General features: G+C 36.2%; 1 protein-coding gene across 2 annotated transcripts in view; it reads left to right on the plus strand.

The window, feature by feature from the left end:
• Window positions 1-22,961, plus strand: part of Il1rapl2 (interleukin 1 receptor accessory protein like 2) — a 647,009-nt gene that overhangs the window by 40,783 nt on the left and 583,265 nt on the right. For both annotated transcript variants that reach the window (XM_021241626.2, XM_087196707.1), the window contains exon 2: window positions 794-980. In XM_021241626.2, coding sequence (XP_021097285.2) covers window positions 794-980 — 187 coding nt within the window. The remainder of the gene's footprint in view (window positions 1-793; window positions 981-22,961) is intronic.

Here is a 22,961-nt window from a genome sequence, read left to right on the forward strand (position 1 = left end):
CCCCTTCCCCTGGGCTGTGAGAGGCAGGAGGGATGGTGGCCAGCAAGACCCTTCCTCTGGACCATGAGCAGTGGGACAGTGGCTCAGAAGCCCATTCCTCTGGGCTGGGAGTGGTGGGAGGGATGGTGGCCCAGAATCCCCTTCCTCTGGGCTGGAAGCAGCGGGAGGGATGGTGGCCGGGAAGCCCCTTCCTCTGGACCAAGTGATGCTATTGTTGAGTAAAATTAATTCCAACTGATCAAATGGTAGATTTTTTTTTTCTTAATGGGAGCCCAAAATTTGTTCCTTGGCACATTTTAATAAATACTTTTAAAGTTGTATAAATTTAACAGATATCCTCTCTATGTTGATATGCTTTTTGTAAAGGTCATTTTGGCTTAGAAATCGATGGTAACATTCAACCATCCCTAGAATAGCTTTTAAAAGAATAGCCACAGAGAAACTGTAGAAATAGCTACAATAATTATGGAAACTTTCTCACAAGTGTTTACTTTGAGATTTTCAGTGTGACAATATTTGCTACTGGGAAAAATCCTCACTATATTATAGTTTAGTGGGTGGGTATATCTCTCCTATGTAAATTAGTAGCTACTTTATGGCCAGATGTCCACATTAACATTTTATTCATATCATCATGTCAGTTGAAGTAGAAAAGTGCTGCGTACTGTTCTGATGTTGTTTCTGATTTCCAGGAAATGCCCTAAATGGAAATGTCAATATGCTTGAAATATATAGAGAACAAAAATTTGTAAACATTCAATGAAGCCATTTTGTTATTTCTCTATTCCAACAGAAACTCTACATATTGCATGAAGGTGTCAATGTCCTTGACCGTTGCAGAGAATGAATCAGGCCTGTGCTACAATAGCAGGATCCGCTACTTAGAAAAATCTGAAGTCACTAAAAGAAAGGAGATTTCCTGCCCAGACATGGATGATTTTAAAAAGTCCGATCAAGAGCCCGATGTTGTATGGTACAAGGTAACTCAGCACGGTGTCAAATGCATTTTGACCTCAGTCAGTACCAGGATTGGGGATAAGGAAAGGGATGGGATTTTATTCCAAATTTTGGTATTAAATATTTCAGTAAGAATCAACAGACCCAAAATTAAATAATTCAGAGATGTTGCTCTATATATCCCTAATTTCCATGGATTTCTATCAACAGGTGTCAGAAGTAATTTACCTTCCCCAACTGCTAAAAATAAGTAAGAACCCCCTCTACCCCAACTAATAAGAGTAAATGGAAAGAAAGGTAAAGGTTTAAATAGCACATGCAATAAAGTATTTTCAGAATATATAAATATTATTTACTTTTGGGAACAAAGGCCAATCATTACAGATACTAGTACTTACAAAGGATAACAAACAACTGTTACCATGATTTACAGTATGGGAGCTATTGCAGTGAATGCCAAGTAGAGAAATGGGTTAGGGTAGCATGTGTAAACATTACTAAGTTTAGCTCAAAACAAGTTATACTCAAAGGTTGAATGTAAGAGAGTTGAATGAAGAGTTTATTTACAGAGGTATGGGCAGGGCTGCAGGAATCAATAAGGGAGGAAGCTGCCAATTATCATCCCTAGGCCTGCAGCAGAGAGAAGGAGCAGTGTCACTTGAACCTAGGAAGAGTGAAAGGAGTCTGTCAAGAGCTGTGGCCTTGGAAGAACATAGGAAGGTAACAGATAGGGGTGAAATGGGCAGGATCATTCTACTAACCCCTCTTGATTCCTGCCCCCTGGTTTTCTGCTAACCTCTCTCCCACAATTTGAACTCAAATAGAAGTAAAAGGGTAATGGTAGTAGATAGACTCGATACTCTTCAGCTTCCCTGGGCATAGAAAAGGGCAGAGAATGAATCTAGGGAAGAAGCAGAGAATAACTACATAATCTTACAGTTATGATATTTTGACTGCTAGCCTGGGGCTCTCATGGTCCCAACACAAGACTGAATAGTCTATGCTGGATCTGAGCCACAACAATTGAGACACTATACAGTTTTGCATATGGTAGGTGGAGGTGAACAACAAGGATTTTTGTACAGGTACTGTGAACACTGTTGGAGCCAAATGTACATGAGAGTTGGAGTTCATTCTTTCATAGGATTCTATAGACCTTCAGTTCCCAGGGAAACCTAAACCATACTTCCCACAGATGTTAAGTAATTTTATATTTGGAAGCCTCTCCATTTTCACACATAGGGAAATTTATTAGTGAATAAACACCAAAAGCATTTTCTGAACTATGCATACTCCCTTCATTGTTTTTCTTAATGAAGACAATCTGGTCTTAGACAAAAAGAACATGATATTTATTATACATAAACATAGGCATGCAGATAATTTATTAGGACCTTTCATGTCATCATAAATACCTTTGTCTTTATTTAGAAGTTGTTATGCCTCATACATCCACTGTACTAAGATTGGTATCTACTTGATCTCATTTAAGTTTTTTTTTTTTTTTTGGTACTGGGGATCGAACTTGGGACCTTGTGCTTGCAAGGCAGGTGCCGGAACCCTGAGCTAAATCCCTGGCTCTCATTTAAGTTTTAATGCAGCTCTGTGATGTGAGTGCTATTATTTTCATTTAATAGTGAAGAAAAGGCATAGAAAGATGTAACTAGTCCAAAGTTACCCAGCTAACAAAGTCAGAGTCCATTTTCTTAATTCTTACTCTTTTCTGCAATGACCGGCTCCCTTGATTAAAAGCACTTCTGTAAGATACAAAGCTGGTTCAGAGGAGCCAAGCAAAAAAGAGAGTAAGACCTTATTGCAATTATATGGGTGAAGAAAGTGAGTTGACCTGCCTAAGAATTATTATCTAGAGGTAAAATGCAGGCAATCACCCTCCTTTTACAGCCCCAAATTCTATTATCTCATCTTTCCACTCTGCTAAACTCTTTTTCCAGTTCCTCATCACTATCATTACAAATGGGAGCAATTCACTCCCTGGGAAATGGTACCCCTCCCTCTTTCTCACAAATGGAGCTAGAGTAGAAAAGCAAAGTCTTTTCCACCTCTTTCTAAATAATTTTAAAATGTATTTTTATAATTAAATTGATTTTTAACTGATATAAACAAAATTCTACATATCAATGGACTGTACACAATGTTTAAAATGTGTATACATTATGTAATGTTTAAATCAGATTAAGTATATCTGTCTCCTCAAACATTTATTATGCCTTTGTGGTGAGAACATTCAACATCCTCTCTTCTAGTTGTTATATAATACCCAATACATTATTGTTGTCTATAATTACCCTATTGTGTAGTAGTACACCACATATTCTTGCTCCCAAGAATCACTGTAACTTTAACTTTGTACCCATTGAACGTGGTTTCCTCATCTCTTCCCTGCCTACACTCCCCAATTTCTGGTAACCACCATTCTAATCTCACTTTTTATGAAATCACCTTTTTTAGATTCCACGTTTCAGTGAGATGATGAAGCGCTTGTGTTACTGTGTGCAGCTTATTTCAAATAACATAATGATCTCCAGTTCATTAAATAGAACTGGAAATAGGGAAAATGCTTCATGACATTGGGATTGACAAAGAATTTTTGGAGAAGACCCGAAAACAACAGCAAACCAAAGCAAACATAGAGAAATGGGATTATATCAGATGAAAAAGTTTCTGTATAGCAAAGAAAAAATTCAACAGAGTGAAGAGATAGTGGGGGAAAAATAGAATGGGGGAAAATATTTGCAGACTCTACATCTTACAAGGGGTTGATATCCAGAATATATAAGGAATGCTAAAATTTCAAGAGAAAAAAAAAGAAATAGAAAAAATAGCCAGATTAAAAATGGATGAAGGTCCTAAATAGATATTCCTCAAAAGAAGACAAATGGCAATCAGATATATTAAAAAATGCTCAGCATCACTAATCAGAGAAATGTAAATCAAGATCACAATGAGATACCACCTCACTTCAGGAAGAATCGCTATTATAAAAAATCACTAAAAATAATAAGTGCTGCTAAGAATGGGTAGAAAAGTGAATCCCTTTACAGTATTTGTGGGAATGTTGATTAGCACAGCCATTATGAAAAACAGTATGTAAGTTCCTGAAAAAATTAAAACTACAATCACTATATGATCCAAGGTCTTTTTGGAGGTGGCTGGATCTAGCATGTGTGATGGTGGGATTTATTCATGGTGTGAAGGTAAGATTAAGGCTGCCCCACCCTTGGTGTGAGCGTTACGTGGCCTAAGGTTAGGTAGCCTGGATAAGATATAAAGGACAGAGGATCGCTGCCTGTCACTTGCTGCTTGGTGCCTGCTGTCTTCTGCCTGCCCTGCTTTGCCACAGATTGTTTTTCCTCTGCGTTGCCCCTCTGTCCTGTCACCCTGTCTTGGTCCCAGACAATTATAGACTGAAACCTCTACAAGCTGTGAGGCAAAGAAGCCTTTCCTCCTTTAACAATGGATGCCAGGCATTTTGTCTTAGCAGTGAGAAAAAAGTAACTAAGACAGTACCTTTGCAATATGTTTTGAAGTCAAGTAGTGTAGTACTACTGCACTCTGCTTTGTTCCTTTTATTCAAGATGGCTTTGGGTATTCAGTTTTATTTTGTGGTTCCATATAAATATTAGGGTAGTTTTTCTAGCTTTTTTGAAGAATGCTATTGATATTTTGATAGGGATTCCATTGAATCTGTAGATTGCTTGGTAGATACAGTATTTTAATAATATTGATTCTTCAAATACATGAAGGGATGTTTCTCCATTTTTTGTGTTAAATTTGACTGTTGACCTTTGACCTTCCCCTACCTGAATACTTGTATCTCTTTCTAGGTTTGAGACATTTTCTGTTGTTTTTTTCTTTGAATAAACTTCATACCACTTTGGCATTCACAAGTCCTTGTTGAATCCCGATAGTCCAAATATTTGGGTTTTTTTTTTAACATTTCTTAATTCTTTTTTTAATCCCCTCTCTTCCTTCCTTCCCCCTCCCTGTATCTCTTAGACCCCATATATATATACATATATATACATATATATATATATGTATATATATATATATATGTAGTATTTGTAGTATATAATGGTCATATTCCTCATAGGGATATGGCACATTTATGAAGCACTTCATAATGCCCCCATTTTTTAATTCATTAATTTTTTTGTTACATTTTTAGTATACAATATGATGGCATTCATCATTGGGAATTGAAAGGAAAGGAATAAATATGAGAAAATGAAAAAAATGGAAACAAAGTCTTTGTAAATAGGTAGGGGTGAAGGGATTGAAGGGAGGGCAGGGGAATGGGGAAAATAATACCCCCATTTTTAATCTCATCTCCCTCCCCTTCTAGCCCCCTCCTTCTATTTCTTGGTTCCTTTCCCATATGCCAAAGATCCATATCAATGTTTTCTATTATATATCTTTTATTTTACACTTTATTTATATATTGGGTTTTTCATATAAGACAAACCATGTGATCTTTCAGGTTGTATGTCTCATTTACTTCACTTAACATTATGGTCTCAAGGTACATTCATTTTCCTACAAATTACTTAAGTTTATCCTTCTTTATGGCAGAGTAATACTCTATTGTGTATAGATAACACATTTTCTTTATCCATTTGTCTTAGTTACTTTTCTCATTGCTGAGACAAAATACTCAACACTCCAGGTTAAAGGAAGAAAGATTCTTTGTAGCTCACAGGTTATAGAGGTTTCAGTCCACAGTTGGTTGGCTCCAAGGGAAAGTGGCATGGTAGAGGGGCATCACAGAGGAAAAATAGTTCATGGCAAAGCAGGGCAGACAGAAAGCAGCAAGCAGAAAGCAATGGCAACAGCTCTCTTTCTGTCCCTTGTATTCTATCCAGGCTACCAGACCTTAGGGTGGATAGCACACGCACACAGGGTGGGAGAGCCTTAATCTTTGCATCACACACCCAAGATCCAGACACCTCCAAAAAGCCCCACCTATGACTGCATGAAGCTTTGGGGGGACATCTAGACACAAGCCATAACACCATCTGTTGATGGACACTTAGGCTGCTTCCAAGATTTAGTTACTATGAATCGTGCTGCTATAAACCTGGATATGCATGTATCACTGTAATAGGATGTCTTTAACACTACTGCAAAGATAACTAGTAGGGGAATAGCTGAATCAAATGGAATTTCTATTTTTAGTTTTTTGAGGACTCTCCATACTGATTTTCATAGTGGTTTTACCAGTTCACATTTGCAGCAATAATTGAGAAGAGTTCCTTTTTTCCTGCAGATTCTACAGCATTTGTTATTTGATTTCTTGAATATACCCATTCTTTCTGGAGTAAGATGGAACCTCTGTGTTTTTTAAATTTGCATTTCTTGAGGGGCCAAAGAAGTTGAAAATTGGATATTTCTTCATCTGAGAAGTGTCTGTTTATTTATGCCCATTTTTCAGTGGCTCTTTAAAATTGGGTGGTTCTAATTTTTTCAGTTCTTTACATATTCTAGATGTCAGTCTTTTGTCTGATAAGTAGCTGTCAAATTTTTTCCCCATTCTTTGGGTTATCTCTTCACTCTATTGGTGGTTTTCTTTGCTATGCGGAAGCTTTTTAATTTGATACAATCCCATTTGTTGATTTTTTGATTTTATTTCTTGTAGAACTGATGATCTATTCAGAAAACTTTGCCCATGTCTGTGTCTTCAAGAGTTTTATCTATTTTGTCTTCCAACAGATTGTTCCCATTTTAATATTTAGATCTTTGATCAACTTTGTTTTTAATTTAGTACATGATGAGTGATATAGGTCTAGGTTCAATCTTCTGCATGTGGAAAATCAGTTTTCCCAGCACGATTTATTAAAGTCTATCTTTCCTCCAGCAAGTATTTGGCCACTTTGTCTAAGATCAGGCAGCCGCGGGTACCTGGAGTTGTTTCTGCATCCTCTATTTTGTTCCATTCATTCACAAGTCAGTTTGTTTTTTACCATACCATGGTGTTTTTAATACTGTAGCTTTTTGGTATAACTAGAAGTCTGGGATTTTGATGTCTCCTGGTTTTACTGTGTTGCCCAAAATTACTTTTGGTAATTTTGGTCTCTTCGGGTTCCATATGAATTTTAAGATTGGTTTCTCTAGTTTTGTGAGGAATGTTATTGTGATGATGATTGAGATTGCATTAAATCTGTATACGAGTTTTGGAAGTACACCCACTTTGACTTAACTGGTTTTTCCTATCCAGGAAAAGTGGATATCTTTCCATTTTCTGATATCCTCTTTGATTTCCTTTTTCAGAGTACTGTAATTGCCACTGTTGAGGTCTTTCACTTCCATGGTTAGGTTGATTCCTAAGACTTCATTTTAATTGATGCCACTGTGAAAATTATTGTTTCTGTAACTTTTATCTCAGTGAGTTTATTATTAGTATATAGGAATACTATTGATTTTTGAGAGTTGACTGTGTATGCTACTATGCTACTGAATTGGTTATTAATTCTAGGAGTCTTTTGATGGAGGTTTTGAAATCTTCTATATAGTGTATCATACCATCTACAAATAATGATAATTTAATGTCTTCCTCCTCTATTCATATCTTTTTAATTTCTTTGGCTTGCCTAATTGCTCTGGCTAATGTTTCAAGAACAATATTGCACAGGAGTGATAATAGTGGACATCCTTGTCTTGTCTGTTTTACAGGAAAGCTTTCAGGTTTTATCCATTTAATATGATGTTAATTGTTGATTTGTCATAACTGACATTCATCAGATTGAGATAAAGACCTTCTATGTTTATTTTCTTTAGTGTTTTTATCATAAATGGATGTTGGATTTTATCAAATGCTTTTTATGCATCTATTGAAATGATCATGTTATTTTTCTCCTTGCTTCTTATTATGTAGTGTAAATTATATTTATTGATTTGCATATGCTGAACCATCCCTGTGTCCCTTGATCAAAGCCTACTTTGTCATGATGTATGGTCTTTTTTATAATTTGCTGCATTCTGTTTGCCAATGTCTTGTTGAGGAATTTTTTTCCATTAATTTTATTGGTACATTTTAGGTATATAATATGCTGACATTCATTATTGGGAGTTTGTACCTTTACATGATGTATCTTGGCTCTTATTTTTTGCCCATTCCCCTGCCCTCCCTTCATCCTATCCACCCCTCCCTATTAACAAAGATTTTGTTTCCATTTTTTTCCTTTTCTCATATTTATTCCTTTCCCTTCTTTCCTTTCCCCTACCCCTCCCACTTCCCCTTCCACTTTGCCCCTCTTCTTCCTATTTCACATTATCTATTATACATTTTGATCCTTATTTACACTTTCAGTTTCTCACATCAAGGAAACTATTCGGTATTTACACGTGTGACCTATTTATTTCACTTAAGAGTGAAATAAATGTGGATCCATTTAGCTATAAATGTCTCCAGTTTCTCATTCTTTATGGCTGAGTAGTATTCCATTTTATTGAAAAACCACATTTTCTTGATCCAATATCCAGTTGATGGGCAATTGGGCTGTTTCCAAGTTTTATCTATTACAAACTGTGCCGCTATGAACATGGGTGCATGTATATCTCTGTGGTATGATTCTTTTAATTCTTTTGGGAAGACACCCAGCAGGGGAATAGCTGAGTCAAATCGGACCTCTGTGTTCATTACAGAGATTGGCCTGTAGATCTCTTTTTTTGGTTGGTTCATTTTCTGGTTTTAAAATTAGGGTAATGGTTGATTCCAGAAATGAATTTGGGAAGGCTGCTTTGCTTTTAATTTTATTAAAAACTTTGAAGAGTATTGACATTAGATTGTCTCTAAAACTTTTGTAGAATTTGACTGAATCCACTGGGACTTGGGCTTTGCTTAGTTGGTAGTTTTTAAAAGAATTTCTTCAATATAATTAACTGATATTAGAATGTTCAAGATTTTTCTATCTCTTTGGTTCCACTTTGGTAGTTCATGTGTATCTAGGAATCTGTCCATTTCTTCTAAATTTTTCATTTTATTAGAGTACAGATTCTCAAAGTAGTTACCAGTGATCTTTTGGATTTCTGCACCATCCATTGTGATTTCATCTTTTTCATGTATTCATGAATTTGGCCCTTTCTTTCTTCCTTTTGGTAAGATTGCTCAAGGCTGTGTCATTTTGTTTAATCTTTCAAAGAACTAGCTCTTCAATTCATTGACTCTTTATTGTTACTTTAGTTTCAATTTCATTTATTTTTGCTCTAATGTTTATAATTTTATTCTTTGTGCTAAGTTTAGATGTGTGTTTTTCTCATTTTTCTAGGACTTTAAGGTGCATCATCAGGTTATTTAGGGTTAGGGTTAGGGTTAAGGTTAGGGTTCACTCTGTTTTTCTTATGTGGGCATTTGTTGCTATAAAATTCCCTCTTTGGACTACTTTCATTGTGTCCCATAGGTCCCAGTATGTTGTAGTGACATTATAATTTCACTGTAGGAAATGCCTTAATTTTTTCTGATACCCATTGGTTATGGAAGAGGGTATTGTTTAATTTCTATATATTTGCAAAATTGTTCTGGTTTCCTTTGCGATTGATTTCTAGTTTTATTGTAATGTTGTTTGATAATATGCATAGCAGAATTTTAATTCTTTTAAACTTACTTAAAGATGCTTATGGGCAGGTATGCGATCCATTTTGGAAAAAGTCCCATGTGCTTCTGAGAAGAATGTATATCCTGTTGTTGTTGGGTAGAATACTCTGTAGATATTTATTAAGTTCATTTGTTAAAAGGTTTGATGCCAACAAAGCTTTTGTAATGGAATCTAGGAGGGGGCTTGGGGGGGAATGGGATAAAATAAAATTTATTAATTAGCAAAAAATAAAATAAAAATATGATAACATAAGTAAGAACATATTACCAAAAAACAAAAGCTTTGATTCCACTCTGATATTTCTTTGTTAATTCTTTGTCTAGTTGATCTATTTGTTACAGTGGAGTATTGAGGTCCCTCGTTACAATTGTATTTGTATCTATCTGATTTTTCATGTCTAATAGTATTTGTTTTATGAAGTTGGATGTACTGGTTTTTGGTACATCAATGTTTATAATTATTATCTCTTCCTGTTGAATTGTTCTATTAACCAATATGTAGTGATTTTCATTGTTTCTTCTGGTCAGTTTTGGCTTAAAATCCACTTTGTGTGAAATTATGATAGCTACTTTTGCTTTTTTCTGGGTTCCCATTTCATGTAATATTGTTCTCTATACTTTGAATTTTCATACATGAATTTCCTTTTGAATTAGATATATTTCTTTTACCCTGCATATTGTTGGGTTTTGTTTCTTGATCCATTCTACCAATCTGTCTTTTGACTGGGGAGTTGAGACTATTCACACTGAGAGTTATTACTAAAGTATATTGACTTATTCCTGTCATTGCATTGCTTTTCTGTTGCTAATTTCCTTATTTTTTCCTTTTTACTTAGCTGCTCATCTTTCCAAGTGCTTTTGTTCTTTTTGAGTTACTGGCATTGATGGCTTCATTGGATAACTTTTAAAGATTTTTGGAATGCTGGTTTGGTGGTCATGAATTTCTTAAGTGCTCCTTGCCATGGAAATACTTTATTTCTTTATCAATTTTAAAGGAAAGTTTTGCAGGATAAATAAGTGGGGTTTGAAGTTGTTATCCTTAGGTATTGAAACTCTACTCCAAGCTCTCCCAACCTTTACAGTTTGTATTGAGAAGTCTGGTGTAATTCTAATGATTTGTTGCTTTTTTCTAACAGTTTTTAAGATTTTGTCTGTGTGATGCACTTCTGGTACTTTGAGTATTATGTGGCATGGAGAGGTTCTCTTTTTGTTCATGACTATTTGGGGTTCTATGTGCCTCACTCATTCTGAAATTCTGTCCTCACATTTGTTGCTTCTGCCATGCATACTTTCAGTATAATTGTAATCTTCTGTATTTCTCACTGAAACCATTTCATGAACTCTAATTCTTTGCTGAACTGGTCATTCATATTTTATATTATTTTGTTTAGCTCATCTAGCTTTTTTATTAGTGTCTTCTATAAGCTCCTGGATCATTTTGGTTATTACTTTCATTACTGTTTAGTTATATTTTCTCAGATCTTGCTGAATACTTCTTTGATCTTTTTTCCAAACTCCTCTGTTATCCTTTTGAATAATTTGAGTTTTTGCTTATGCTGTTTTTCCTTAGTGCTGCTCCATTGTCTTTTAGGGAGTTAGGAGTTTTGGGAGGCATTTTGTTGCCTTATCTTCTTATGTTTCTATTGTTTTTGATGGTTTGTGTTGTCTTCAGTTTGTGGGCCATTATAGTGTAATGACTTTGATGTTAGCATATATGTCTTTTTAGGTAGTCACTTTTCAGTGATGTACTTTGGATGTGGCTAACTATAGAACTTTGTTTCCATCCTGTGGTCCAAACATCTCAGTTAATTTGCAGGGGAAGATGTAGTGTAACTGGGCCAACATGGAGTTCTCTGAAAATGTACCCTTGTATTGTTAATAGCAAAAATGCAATCTGGGTATTGGCTTACAACAAAAACCCATTAATTTGAGATAGTAGACCTTTGTCTGAGGAACAGCAGGTTAAAATTTTTTTCCCACATTGTGTGTTGTCTCTTCACACTATTGGTAGTTTCTCTTGCTGTGCAGAAGATTTTTAATAAGAAGAGATCCCTCCTGAATCTATAAAAAACTTTTAAAAAATCAGACCTCCCAAATGTAAAGACCCAATCCGAAAATGGGCATCTGAAATGAACAGACATTTCTCAGACAAAGAATTAGAAATAGCAAATAAACATATGAAAAAGTGTTCAACATCACTGGTCATTCGAGAGATGCAAATGAAAACAACACTGAGATTCCACTTCACTCCAGAAAGAATGGCTGCTATCATGAAGTCAACCAATAACAAATGCTGGCAGGGCTGTGGGGAAAGAGGAACCCTGCTCCACTGCTGGTGGGAGTGTGGACTGGTGCAACCACTGTGGAAATCATTATGGAGATACCTCACAGAACTAGGACTGGAAGTCCCATTTGACCCAGTTATTCCCCTGCTGGGGATCTTCCCCAAAGAATTAAAAGAATCATACCACACTGACATATGTATACCCATGTTCATAGCAGCAGAGTTCATAATAGCTAAAACTTGGAAACAGCCCAGATGCTCATCAACTGGAGACTGGATAAAAAAATGGTTTTTTTATAAATAAAATGGAGTACTACTCAGCCATGAAAAATGAGAAATTAGAGACATTTATAGCTAAAGGGATGTACATTGAGGCCATACTCTTAAGTGAAATAAATAGGACACACATGTGCAAATACCTAATAGTTTCTCTAGTGTGAGAAACTGGAAGTGTAAATAAGGACTAAAAGCTATAATAGATAATGTGAAATAGGAAGAAAATGTGCAAAGGGGAAGGGGAAGTTTGAGGGGTAGGGGATAGGAATGAAGGGAATGGAATTGCTATGAGAAAATGAAAAAATGGAAACAAAATCTGTGTAAATAGGGAGAGATGGAGGTGTTGAAGGGAGGCCAGGGGAATGGGGAAAAATAAGAACCAAGAGAGATTATGTAAACGTGCAAATTTCCAATGATGAATGTCATTATATTGTATACCTAAAATATACCAATAAAATAAAAATTAAAAAAAAAAAGAAAACCCATTAATAGCTACAATTATGCAACAGGATCAAGCAAATCAACTACAGTAGTATCATGCAAGACAAATTGGGTATTAAAATACCACAAGAACCAATAATGTACCACCATTAACCCTAGAAAAAAATTCAAAATTATAGTGTAAACATCATGACAACCCAGGTTTTGATCCACAGCTAATATGCACTGCATGTGACAGCTATATCTCCACTAATCATAGAAAAAAATTCAACAGAAATTTTATAGAGTCAACTATCTAAAGACCAATAAAGCTTAATGCCTGTACTATTAAAGATACAAGTGTTTAGGAACAAGGGAATTCAACAAGAAAAATTTGAAATCTTCAACTTATGATGCGAGAAGGAGAGAGGAATGGGACAAAAGATCCTACTGGGGGTAAATTGATATTTATAAATTCTATAGAGATAACAGGAAAAACTTATGACTAATCAATGATAAAAGAGAGAAAAATAAATTACATGAAAAATAAAAATAAGAAAGAAAAAATTAAAGGGAAAATTTTACAGGGAGAAGAAAAAATAAAGAATATAAAGTTAGAAAAAGAGACAGAAAATAGATAAATAAGGAAAAGGACAAAGGAAATTTCTCAAACATCAATAATCTAGTGAAGAAGAAAAAGAAAAGAAAAAAAACCCCCACGTGGCACTGATGTTGCGACTTTCAAATCTGGAGTAACCTAGGCTGAGGCTGGCCTCTGGCTGTGGGAGAAGAGCCTGTGTTCTTTAGCTCAAACATCTTAAGAGTTCTTTTTCCAGACTGCTCTCTAACCCCTGGCTATCTCTTGTGGCTATCTCTCACTCAGTTGCTCTGGGTGCATGTTGCTGGGAGCAATGGAAGGGAATGGAGCCAAGGGCTACTCTGGGTCCCAGGTTCAAACAACCTTTTCCTGGGATGGTGTCTAACCAAGGACTCTGCACTCTCTGCAGGGTATGGCTGGTGTTTGTACTAAAGTCACTCACAAGTTGTTGCCTGAAGAAGTAATCATTGAGAGCAGAGTCCTGTGCTCTCCTTTCAGATCATAGACACTGCTGGTATAGCCCATTCTGCTGCAGCATTTCACTCTGAGGAGAAGCATTTCCTTTCATTTTGTCTCACAAACTGCAGCAAGCCATGGGCAGCCATGATCCATGGGCAAAGTACAGATAGTCCCTTCACTTCTCTGCATTGTGGTCTGCTTCTTCAGTTTCTCTGTATCTTTTAAACTTTTTTGTTGGACCTCTCAGCTACCAGGAAACTACTTCTCTTTTTGTTTCTTCTCCAATTTATTTTTTTTTCTAGAGTCTGGACTCTAAATCTCAGAGATGTTAAGTTGTTGTCCCTCAGCACTCCACCATTTTTTTTTTCTGACCTGCCTATTTCCAACTTTCTTTTTTATCAATTAATTAAGTTTGAATTTATTGGTACATTTTAGGTATACATAATTATCACATTCATTGTAAGGAATTTGTGTCTGTACATGATATATCTTGGTTCTTATTTTTTCCCATTCCCTGCCTCTCCCTTCAACCCATCTTCACCTCCTTATTTACAAAACCTTTGTTTCCATTTTTTCCTTCGTTTCTCATATTTTTGGTTTTCCTTACTTTCTTTTCCCCATTCCCCTAGCCATTTGAATATTTTCTTCCTATTTCACAATATCTATTATACATTTTGTTCCTTATTTACACTTTTAGTTTATCACACCAGAGGTACAATGCGGTATTTACACATGTGTGTCTGATTTATTTCACTTAGGAGTATGGTCTCAAAGGTCATCCATTTAGCTATAAATGTCTCAAGTTTATCTTTCTTTATGGCTGAGCAATACTCCACTGTATAAAATATCCCCACATCTTCTTTATCTATTCATTGATTGATGGGCATGTTTATAAGATGTCTGGGTAAGGCAATCATGTATGTCCATGGAATGAAAGGGACATGGGTAAGGGAGACATGCTTCAATATGAACTTTATCAATTAGCAGAAGGAGGTGAAGAGAGGGGCTAAACTTAAAAAAAAAATTTTTTACACTATATGAATGGGATTAAACATTATAGAAAAATATCCAATAATGTGTTTTACTTACTGCTGGGCATGGTGGCACATACCTGTAATCCCAGCATTAGGGAGGCTGAGACAGGACGATCACCATGAAGTTGAGGCCAGCTTGGGCTACATAGTGATTTCAAGGTCATGCTGAACTCCATAGCAAGACCCTGTGTCAAAAACTGTTTTAGAAATATTTTAGACATGAAAGACAAAGATTATTTTGTTTATTGAAATAAGAATAACATTTAAAACTACCTAATTACAGAGAACAATGTCACAAGAATGTAGGGTCCTCTTATCTCATTTCTAAACTGAAGAATCCTCTAACTTTAATAGAACTCAAGCAGTAAAAATCCAAGTACTGTATATACTTTGAGGTAAAACATTCATCTATTTGATTAGTTACCTCACCTGGTAGCCTGGTGTTACTAGGTCAAGGATATCGATTCGAATCTTCCTTTTTTCTTGTCACAAACTTCTAAGTTTTTCATTAGTTATAATTGGTATTCGTTGGCAACATGATTCAGTACAATTATTTTATTCATTTGGAAAATTGGTCATTCATTCAATACTTATTTACTGAGTGTCTATCTTTGTGAGGCAGCATGCTGGGAATAGTAAAGGGACCAAAAGAAACACATTTCCCTGTTTTCATGGAATGTGATAGATGAACAAACAGCTTATTTTCAACACTCCAGGAAAGAGCTTCATTAATTAAAGGATCTAAAGAACAGTTCCTGCTTATCCTTGGCAGAATCTTTGTATTCAGTAAAGTGCAATAAACATACTTGTTTTTAACCAAAGACATGAGAGCCTTTGCAAAGGAAAAATTCAAAATAAAGCAAGCTCAATTAATATTTCCACAGTGTATAAGTCAAAACAACCATCTTCTCACATAATATCACACATAGAAATTGATACACAGTGAAGTGACTGGAGGACTTCTCTTGAGTACTTTAGCTGCTCCAGGCTCCTTCAGACTAATTTGTGGCTGTAAAATAGGATATCAATATGTTTATATGATAGTAACCCCTGCACAACACCCCAGAGTACTGCTGTTACCCATTGGTTTGGAAACTAGTTTACTTTATCATAAAATATGAAAGATATGTGTATGAACACACACCTACACTAAAGATAGCTGACTAATTCAATGTTGGTCATCCTTCAAATACAGGGAATATGTGGGAGAAGATTATATCTCCTCTTTTCAAACCCCATCAGGTGACAAAAAGAGATGTGGCTACAAAGGGTCACTTATACAAAAGTTGGTCAATTTTCTTCAATCCCTGGATTTCTGATCTCTTATAAATTTTCTTCTTCTTTTTTTTAAGTTTTTAATTTTTTTTAATTTTTTTAATTAAATTCTTTTATTGGTACATTGTAGGTATACAACACAATTACATTTCTCATTGGAAATTGTACCTTTACATGATGCATCTTGGTTCTTATTTTTTCCCCATTCCTAGCCCTCCCTTCACGCCCTCCACCCTTCCCTATTTACAAACACTTTATTTCCATTTTTTCCATTTCTCAGCATTTTTTCTTTCCCTTCTTTCCTTTCCCATGCCCCTCCCACTACCCCTACCCCTTTGGACCTTTTCTTCTTATTTTGCATTATCAATTATTCATTCTAATCATTGGTACATTTTAGGTATACAATATAATGACATTCATCATTGGAAATTTGCACCTTTACATAGTCTCTCTTGGTTCTTAGTTTTCACCCTTGCCCAGCCCTCCCTTCAACCCCTCCAGTCCTCCCTATTTACAAAGATTTTGTTCCTATTTTTCCATTTTCTCATATTAATCCCATTCCCTTCTAGCCTTTCCCCTAGCCCTCCCATTTCCTTCCCCTTTGCCCCCTTTCTTCCTATTTCACGTTACCTATTATACATTTAGTCCTTATTTTCACTTTCAGTTTCTCACACCAGAGAAACTATTCGGTATTTATTCATGTGTGTCCTATTTATTTCACTTAAGAGTATTCCCTCAATGTGCATCCACTTAGCTATAAATGTCTCTAATTTCTCATTTTTTATGGCTGAGTAGTACTCCATTTTATAAAAAAAAGCACATTTTCTTTATCCAGTCTCCAGTTGATGGGCATTTGGGCTGTTTCCAAGTTTTAGCTATTACAAACTGTGCTGCTATGAACATGGGCACACATATATCACTGTGGTATGATTCTCTTAATTCTTTGGGGAAGATCCTCAGCAGTGGAATAGTGGGGTCAAATGGGACTTCCAGTCCTAGTTCTTTGAGGTATCTCCATACTGATTTCCACTGTGGTTGCACCAGTCTACACTCCTACCAGAAGTGGAGGAGGGTTCCTCTTTCCCCACAGCCCCGCCTGCATTTGTTATTGGTTGATTTCATTCTTTCTGGAGTGAAGTGGAATCTCAGCATTGTTTTCATTTGCATCTCTCGAATGACCAGTGATGTTGAACATTTTTTCATGTATTTATTTGCTATTTCTACTTCTTTGTCTGAGAAATGTCTGTTCATTTCAGATGCCCACTTCGGATTGGGTCTTTAAATTTGGGAGGTCTGATCTTTTTAAGTTCTTTATAGATTTGAGATACTAGACCTTTGTCTGAGGAAGAGCAGGTGAAGATTTTTTCCCACGTTATGGTTGTCTCTTCACACTGCTGGTGGTTTCTCTTGCTGTGCAGAAGCCTTTCAATAAGAAGAGATCCCACTTGTTGATTGTTTGTGCAAGTTCATGGGCAACTGAGTTTTTGTTCATAAAATCTTTTCCTACACCGATGTTTTCAAGGGTTCTACCTAACCTCTGTTCCAACTGGTTCAGAGTTTCTATTTTAATATTTAGATCTTTAATTCATTTTGATTTTAGTTTAGTGCGTGGTGAGAGATATAGGTCTAATTTTAGTCCTTGGCAAGTTGAAACCCAACTTTTCCAGCACCATTTATTAAAGAGGCTATCTTTCCTCCAGTGAGACTGTTTGGCTCCATTATCGAAGATGAGATTGGCCTATAGTTCTCTTTTTCAGTTGGATCTTTCTCTGCTTTGGGGATCAAGGTGATGCTTGCTTTTAGGAATGAATTTGGGAATATTGCTTCCCTTTCAATATCATTAAAGAGTTTAAACAGTAGTGGCAGGAGTTCCTCTCTAAATGTCTTGTAGAATTCAGCAGTGAAGCCATCAGGGCCCCGGCTTTTCTTAATTGATAAGTTTTTCATTACATTTTCAATTTCATTGGTTGATATTGGGTTGTTCAGAATTTTTAGGTATTCTTCATTCAACTTTGGTAATTCATATGTATCTAGGAAACTGTCCATTACTTCTGTGTTGCCCATCTTATTGGCGTATAGGTTCTGGAAGTAGGTATTGATGATCCTCTGGATTTCTGCTGGGTCTGCTGTAATTTCACTCTTTTTATTCCTAATTGAATGGATTTGGGCCTTTTCTTTCCTTTTTCTGACAAGGTTGGATAAAGGTTTGTCAATTTTGTTGATTCTTTCGAAGAACCCACTCTTGGCTTCATTGATTTTTTGTATCATTCTCTTAGTCTCCATTGCATTGATTTCTCCTCTGATATTTATAATTTCTTCCCTTGTATGAGCTTTGGGGTTGTCCTGCTCTTCTTTTTCTAGAAGCTTGAGGTTCAGCATCAGGTTGTTTAATTGGGCTCGTTCTGTTTTCCTAATATGTGTATTCACTGCTATGAATTTCCCTCCTAAGACTGCTTTCATTGTGTCCCATAGATTCCAATATGTTGTATTGTCATTGTCATTTAATTGAAAGAACTGTCTGATTTCTTCTTTAATTTCCTCTGTGACCCATTGGTTATTCAGAAGTGTGTTGTTCAATTTCCACCTGTTTATGAAATTTTTTGTTTCTTTTGCTATGGATCTCCAATTTCATCACATTATGGTCTGATAATATACAGGGGATATCTTCAATTCCTTTGCACTTACTTAAACATGTTCTATTTGTGATTATGTGGTTTATTTTTGAGAATGACCTATGTACAGCTGAGAAGAATGTGTATTGTGATTTTGTGGGATGGAAGACTCTGTAAACATCTGTTAAGTTCATTTGTTCAAGAGTTCGATTGAGTTCTAGTATTTCATTCCTTATTTTTAGTCTAGATGATCTATCTATTTGTGACAGTGGGGTGTTGAGGTCCCCCACTACAATGATATTAGTGCATGTATGAGTTTTCATGTCCGTTACTATTTGTTTTATATAGTTGGGTGCACTAGTGTTTGGTGCATAGATATTTATGATTGTCATCTCTTCCTCTTGGATTGTTCCCTTTGCAAGGATGTAGTGTCCTTATTCATCTCTCTTAATTGGTGTTGGTTTGAAATCTACTTGATCTGCCAAGAAAATAGCCATTCCTGCTTTTTGGGGGGTTCCTGTTGCATGGAGTATTGTTTTCCACCCTTTAACTTTCAGTCTATGAGTTTCCTTTTGAATGAAGTGTATTTCTTGTATGCAGCATATTGTTGGATTTTGCTTCTTGACCCATTCTGCCAGTCTATTTCTTTTGATTGATGAATTGAGACCATTAACAATGATGGTTATAACTGAAACGTATTGACTTGTCATTGCTATGACTTTTTCTTTTTGTTGGGTTCTCACCATTTACATTTAATTTCTTGTCATGCCAGATGGGTTCATTCTGCTTTGTTTCCTGGGGTTGTGATCCTCAATGTCTGTTCATAGGATATTGTGTAAAATCCTTTGGAGTGGTGGTTTGGTATTCACGAAGTTCTGGAGGTGCTCTTTATCATGAAATCATCTTATTTCTCCATCAATTTTGAAAGATAGTTTTGCAGGGTATATCAATCTTGGTTGGAGGCTGTTTTCTTTTAGAGCTTGGAATATGTCACTCCAAGCTCTTCTTGCCTTGATGGTTTGTGTTGAGAAGTCTGCTGTGATTCTGATGGGCTTTCCTTTGTATGTGATTTGTTTCTTTTCTCTGACTGCTTGGAGAACTTTGTTCTTCTGTTGTGTTTCTGGAAGCTTAACAATTATATGCCTATGTGTAGATTTTTTTTGATCAAGGCTATTTGGAGTCCTATATGCCTCACTTATCTGTATGTCAAGCCCTTTTCCCCTGCTTGGGAAGTTTTCTACCATTATTTCTGTGAAGAGATTTTTTATGTCATCTGCACTCTCTCCTGTTTCTTCATTGAGCCCAATCAGTCTTATGTTATTCTTCTTTGCATCATCTAGCAGCTGCTGGATTGATTTCTCATGTTCCCTTATAATTTTGAAGCAATTTTTCTTTTCCTGGTCACTAATTGCAATCTTATCTTCTATATCTGAAATTCTGTCCTCATATTGGCTCTTTCTGCTGTGTAGACTTTCCATGGAGTTTTTCATGTCCTGGAAATCTATTTGCATCTGTTTTATGGATTCCATTTGTTTCCTATGTTGGGATTCCACCATGTTCCTCATCTCCTCTGTAGATTTATTAATCATGTCTTACACTAGGAGCACAATTTCTCCTGTTATCTGAGAAATTATTTCTGATTTCATTTTTTTCCAGATCCCCTTTTGTTGCCAGTTCAGTGGGTCCAGGTTGTTGAGTATCAGAGTGTTCCATCTCATTTCCTTTGGGGGTTGCTGTAGGTGATCTGGAAGTCTGGTTTTGAGACTTATTTATGTGTTTTCTCATTTCAACTGGGGCAGGGTGCTGTTTGTGCCTGCTCGGATTACCTCCTCTGAGCTGGGAGAGGTGGGACAGGGGCCGGGAGCAGCAGTAGGGATGGTGACCCAAAAGCCCTTTCCTGTGGGCTTGGAGCAGCAGGAGGGATGGTGGCTGGGAAGCCCCTTCCTCTGGAGCAGGAGCAGTGGGATGGCAGCTCAGAAGCCCCTACCTCTGGGCCGGGACCTGTAGGAGGGATGGTGGCCCGGAAGCCCCTTCCTCTGGGCCAGGAGCAGCGGGACAGAAGGTGGCCCAAAAGCCCTTTCCTCTGGGCTGGGAGCAGTGGGAGGGATGGTGACCAGGAACCCCCTTCCTGTGGACCAGGAGCCGTGTGATGGGGGCTCAGAAGCCCTTACCTCTGGGCCGGGAACAGCGGGACTCAGTACCTTGGTCTGGTGGTCTGGTGTCCTCTTTGTCTTTTTAGTGTGGAACCAGATGGCTGCCTGTCTGCAGCGGGGTGATTCGGTGTCTTCTGTGTGACTCAGGACCTCAGTAGGGTGTGGGCAGACCTGCTTGTCTGCATCAGGGTGATTTGGCATCTTCCGCGTGACTGGGGCCCTCAGTAGGGTGTGCACAGACCTGCCTGTCTGCAGCGGGTTGATTCGGCGTGTTCCACGTGACTGGGAACCATAAATTTTCTTCTTATAATACCACTAGGCTTGCTCCACTAAAAACATGTTGTTCATTTAATATAATCACATTATTGATATAAACAGAATTCTCTGTCAAACTTATTACTTCAGAAAAACATTCTGAGATGTTCCTTAAGGATTTTGTAGTGAATCTAAGTATCTAAAGAGAATCAAATAAACCAGAATAAGACTTTTTTCAAAACAAAGTAGAGCTAAGTAGGAGTTTTAATATTAGAGAGATGTTAGAGCCCGTGTAGTACAACTGATTCCTATTATAGAGTACATAAAGACACTGAAGCCCAAAATGGCTAAGTGACTTGCTATAGTCTAATGAAACTTATTTTTCCTTTCTTTTTTTTGACCGTTGCTGAGTTTTACCAAAAAGAAAGACAGCAGCTAAAAGACCTAGATGTTTATATATGTGCATGTATATGTGTATTCATATGTGTATATGAGCTATGATAAAAATATGAACATTAAATTTTTAAAAATTATTAAAGTAAAAGATATATTGTGAATAATCTCCCTAAAAATACCTTTCTCACTTCAAATGCACTTATGCCCTCATTCTTGCCACTTTCTGAAGTAACTCTGGAAGATCTCTTGTGAGTGTCTTTGGTTATGCTGTCCTGAATTCCTCAATGTTCTGAATCAATTTAAAATCTTTACCTGTCATGGCTATTTAGACTTTGGGGAAGAGTGAGAAGTCCTAGAGTGCCAAATATGGTCAATAAAGTAGATGAGGATACCCCATAATGTGTTTATAAGTTTGCCTTTCCATTGGATGTATAACAGCATTCACTAATTTTTTTATTATACTTCATGAAAACATGAAAGAGGACTTCCAGAAGTGCTTCAGAAAATAGCTAGAATATGCAGATAAATGAGTTTGAAGGGGAGATGCTGAGGAGGATTAATGGTACTGTGTCCTGTAATAAATTTTTTAAAAATTTAAGCATTCAAAATATATTTTTATTATCCCTGTACATAAAGGCTGTCCATTTCTAATGCAGAATTTGAAATACTTTAAAATCCAAAACTTTTTGAGCACTGACATAATACCACAAATGGAAAAAATTATTAAAGCATTATATAAACTTATTTTCAGGATATATGTGTGTATATCTACATATCTATATATAGATATATAGATATGACAAATGAATTTTCTGCTTAGATTTGGGTCCCATTGGCAATATAGCTGGTTATATATATGTCAATATTCCAAAATCTGAAATCTAACACATTTCTCATCCCAGATATTTCAGATAAGGGATACTAAATCTGCATGTATGTGCACTTAAAAACTGAAAACATTGTAACAGTGTATAAAGTTAACTGTATCCCCATCTTGTACTCCATTTTAACTATAACAGATAAGTACCTGTTTGATTTACCTTTCACATTCTTCTATGCTAATGCTCTTGTTCTGTCTGTTCTCTCTGTCTCTCTGTCTCTGTCTCTGTCTCTGTCTCTCTCTCATACACACACAAACACACAATGTTTATTATTTATTTACCATACAGATATACACAAATCTTCTCTAATTTTTATGAAAATAAGTACATACTACACATATCACTTTTCAGCTTGCCTGATCACATACAAACATTGTGAAATTTCTTCAGGGTTGATTCTATGGATCTAATTCATGTTTTTCTGGTGTTTTTGAATTAAACCTAGGGCCTTGTGCACTCTAGGCATAAGCCCTAACAATGAGCTATATCCACAGTCATAGCTCTAATTAATTTAATATATCTATAATAATTCATAAAAAAGAAATTTATTTTTCATGCAACCATACTTCTACCTATGGATAGTTATGTTTTTCCCAGTTTTTTTAAATAATGAGCAGCAATAAAAATCTCTGTAATTGTACATAAATCCTTACACATTGTATTTGTCAGCTTTCCCATTGCTGTTGCAAAATACCAATACATACAACTTAGAGGAAGAGGTGTTTATCATGGCTCACAGTTTCCATGGGT

Source organism: Heterocephalus glaber, unplaced genomic scaffold (assembly GCF_053883595.1).
Source record: "Heterocephalus glaber isolate CG9 unplaced genomic scaffold, H.glaber_assembly_v1.0 deba00001613, whole genome shotgun sequence".
Classification (NCBI taxonomy): domain Eukaryota; kingdom Metazoa; phylum Chordata; class Mammalia; order Rodentia; family Bathyergidae; genus Heterocephalus; species Heterocephalus glaber.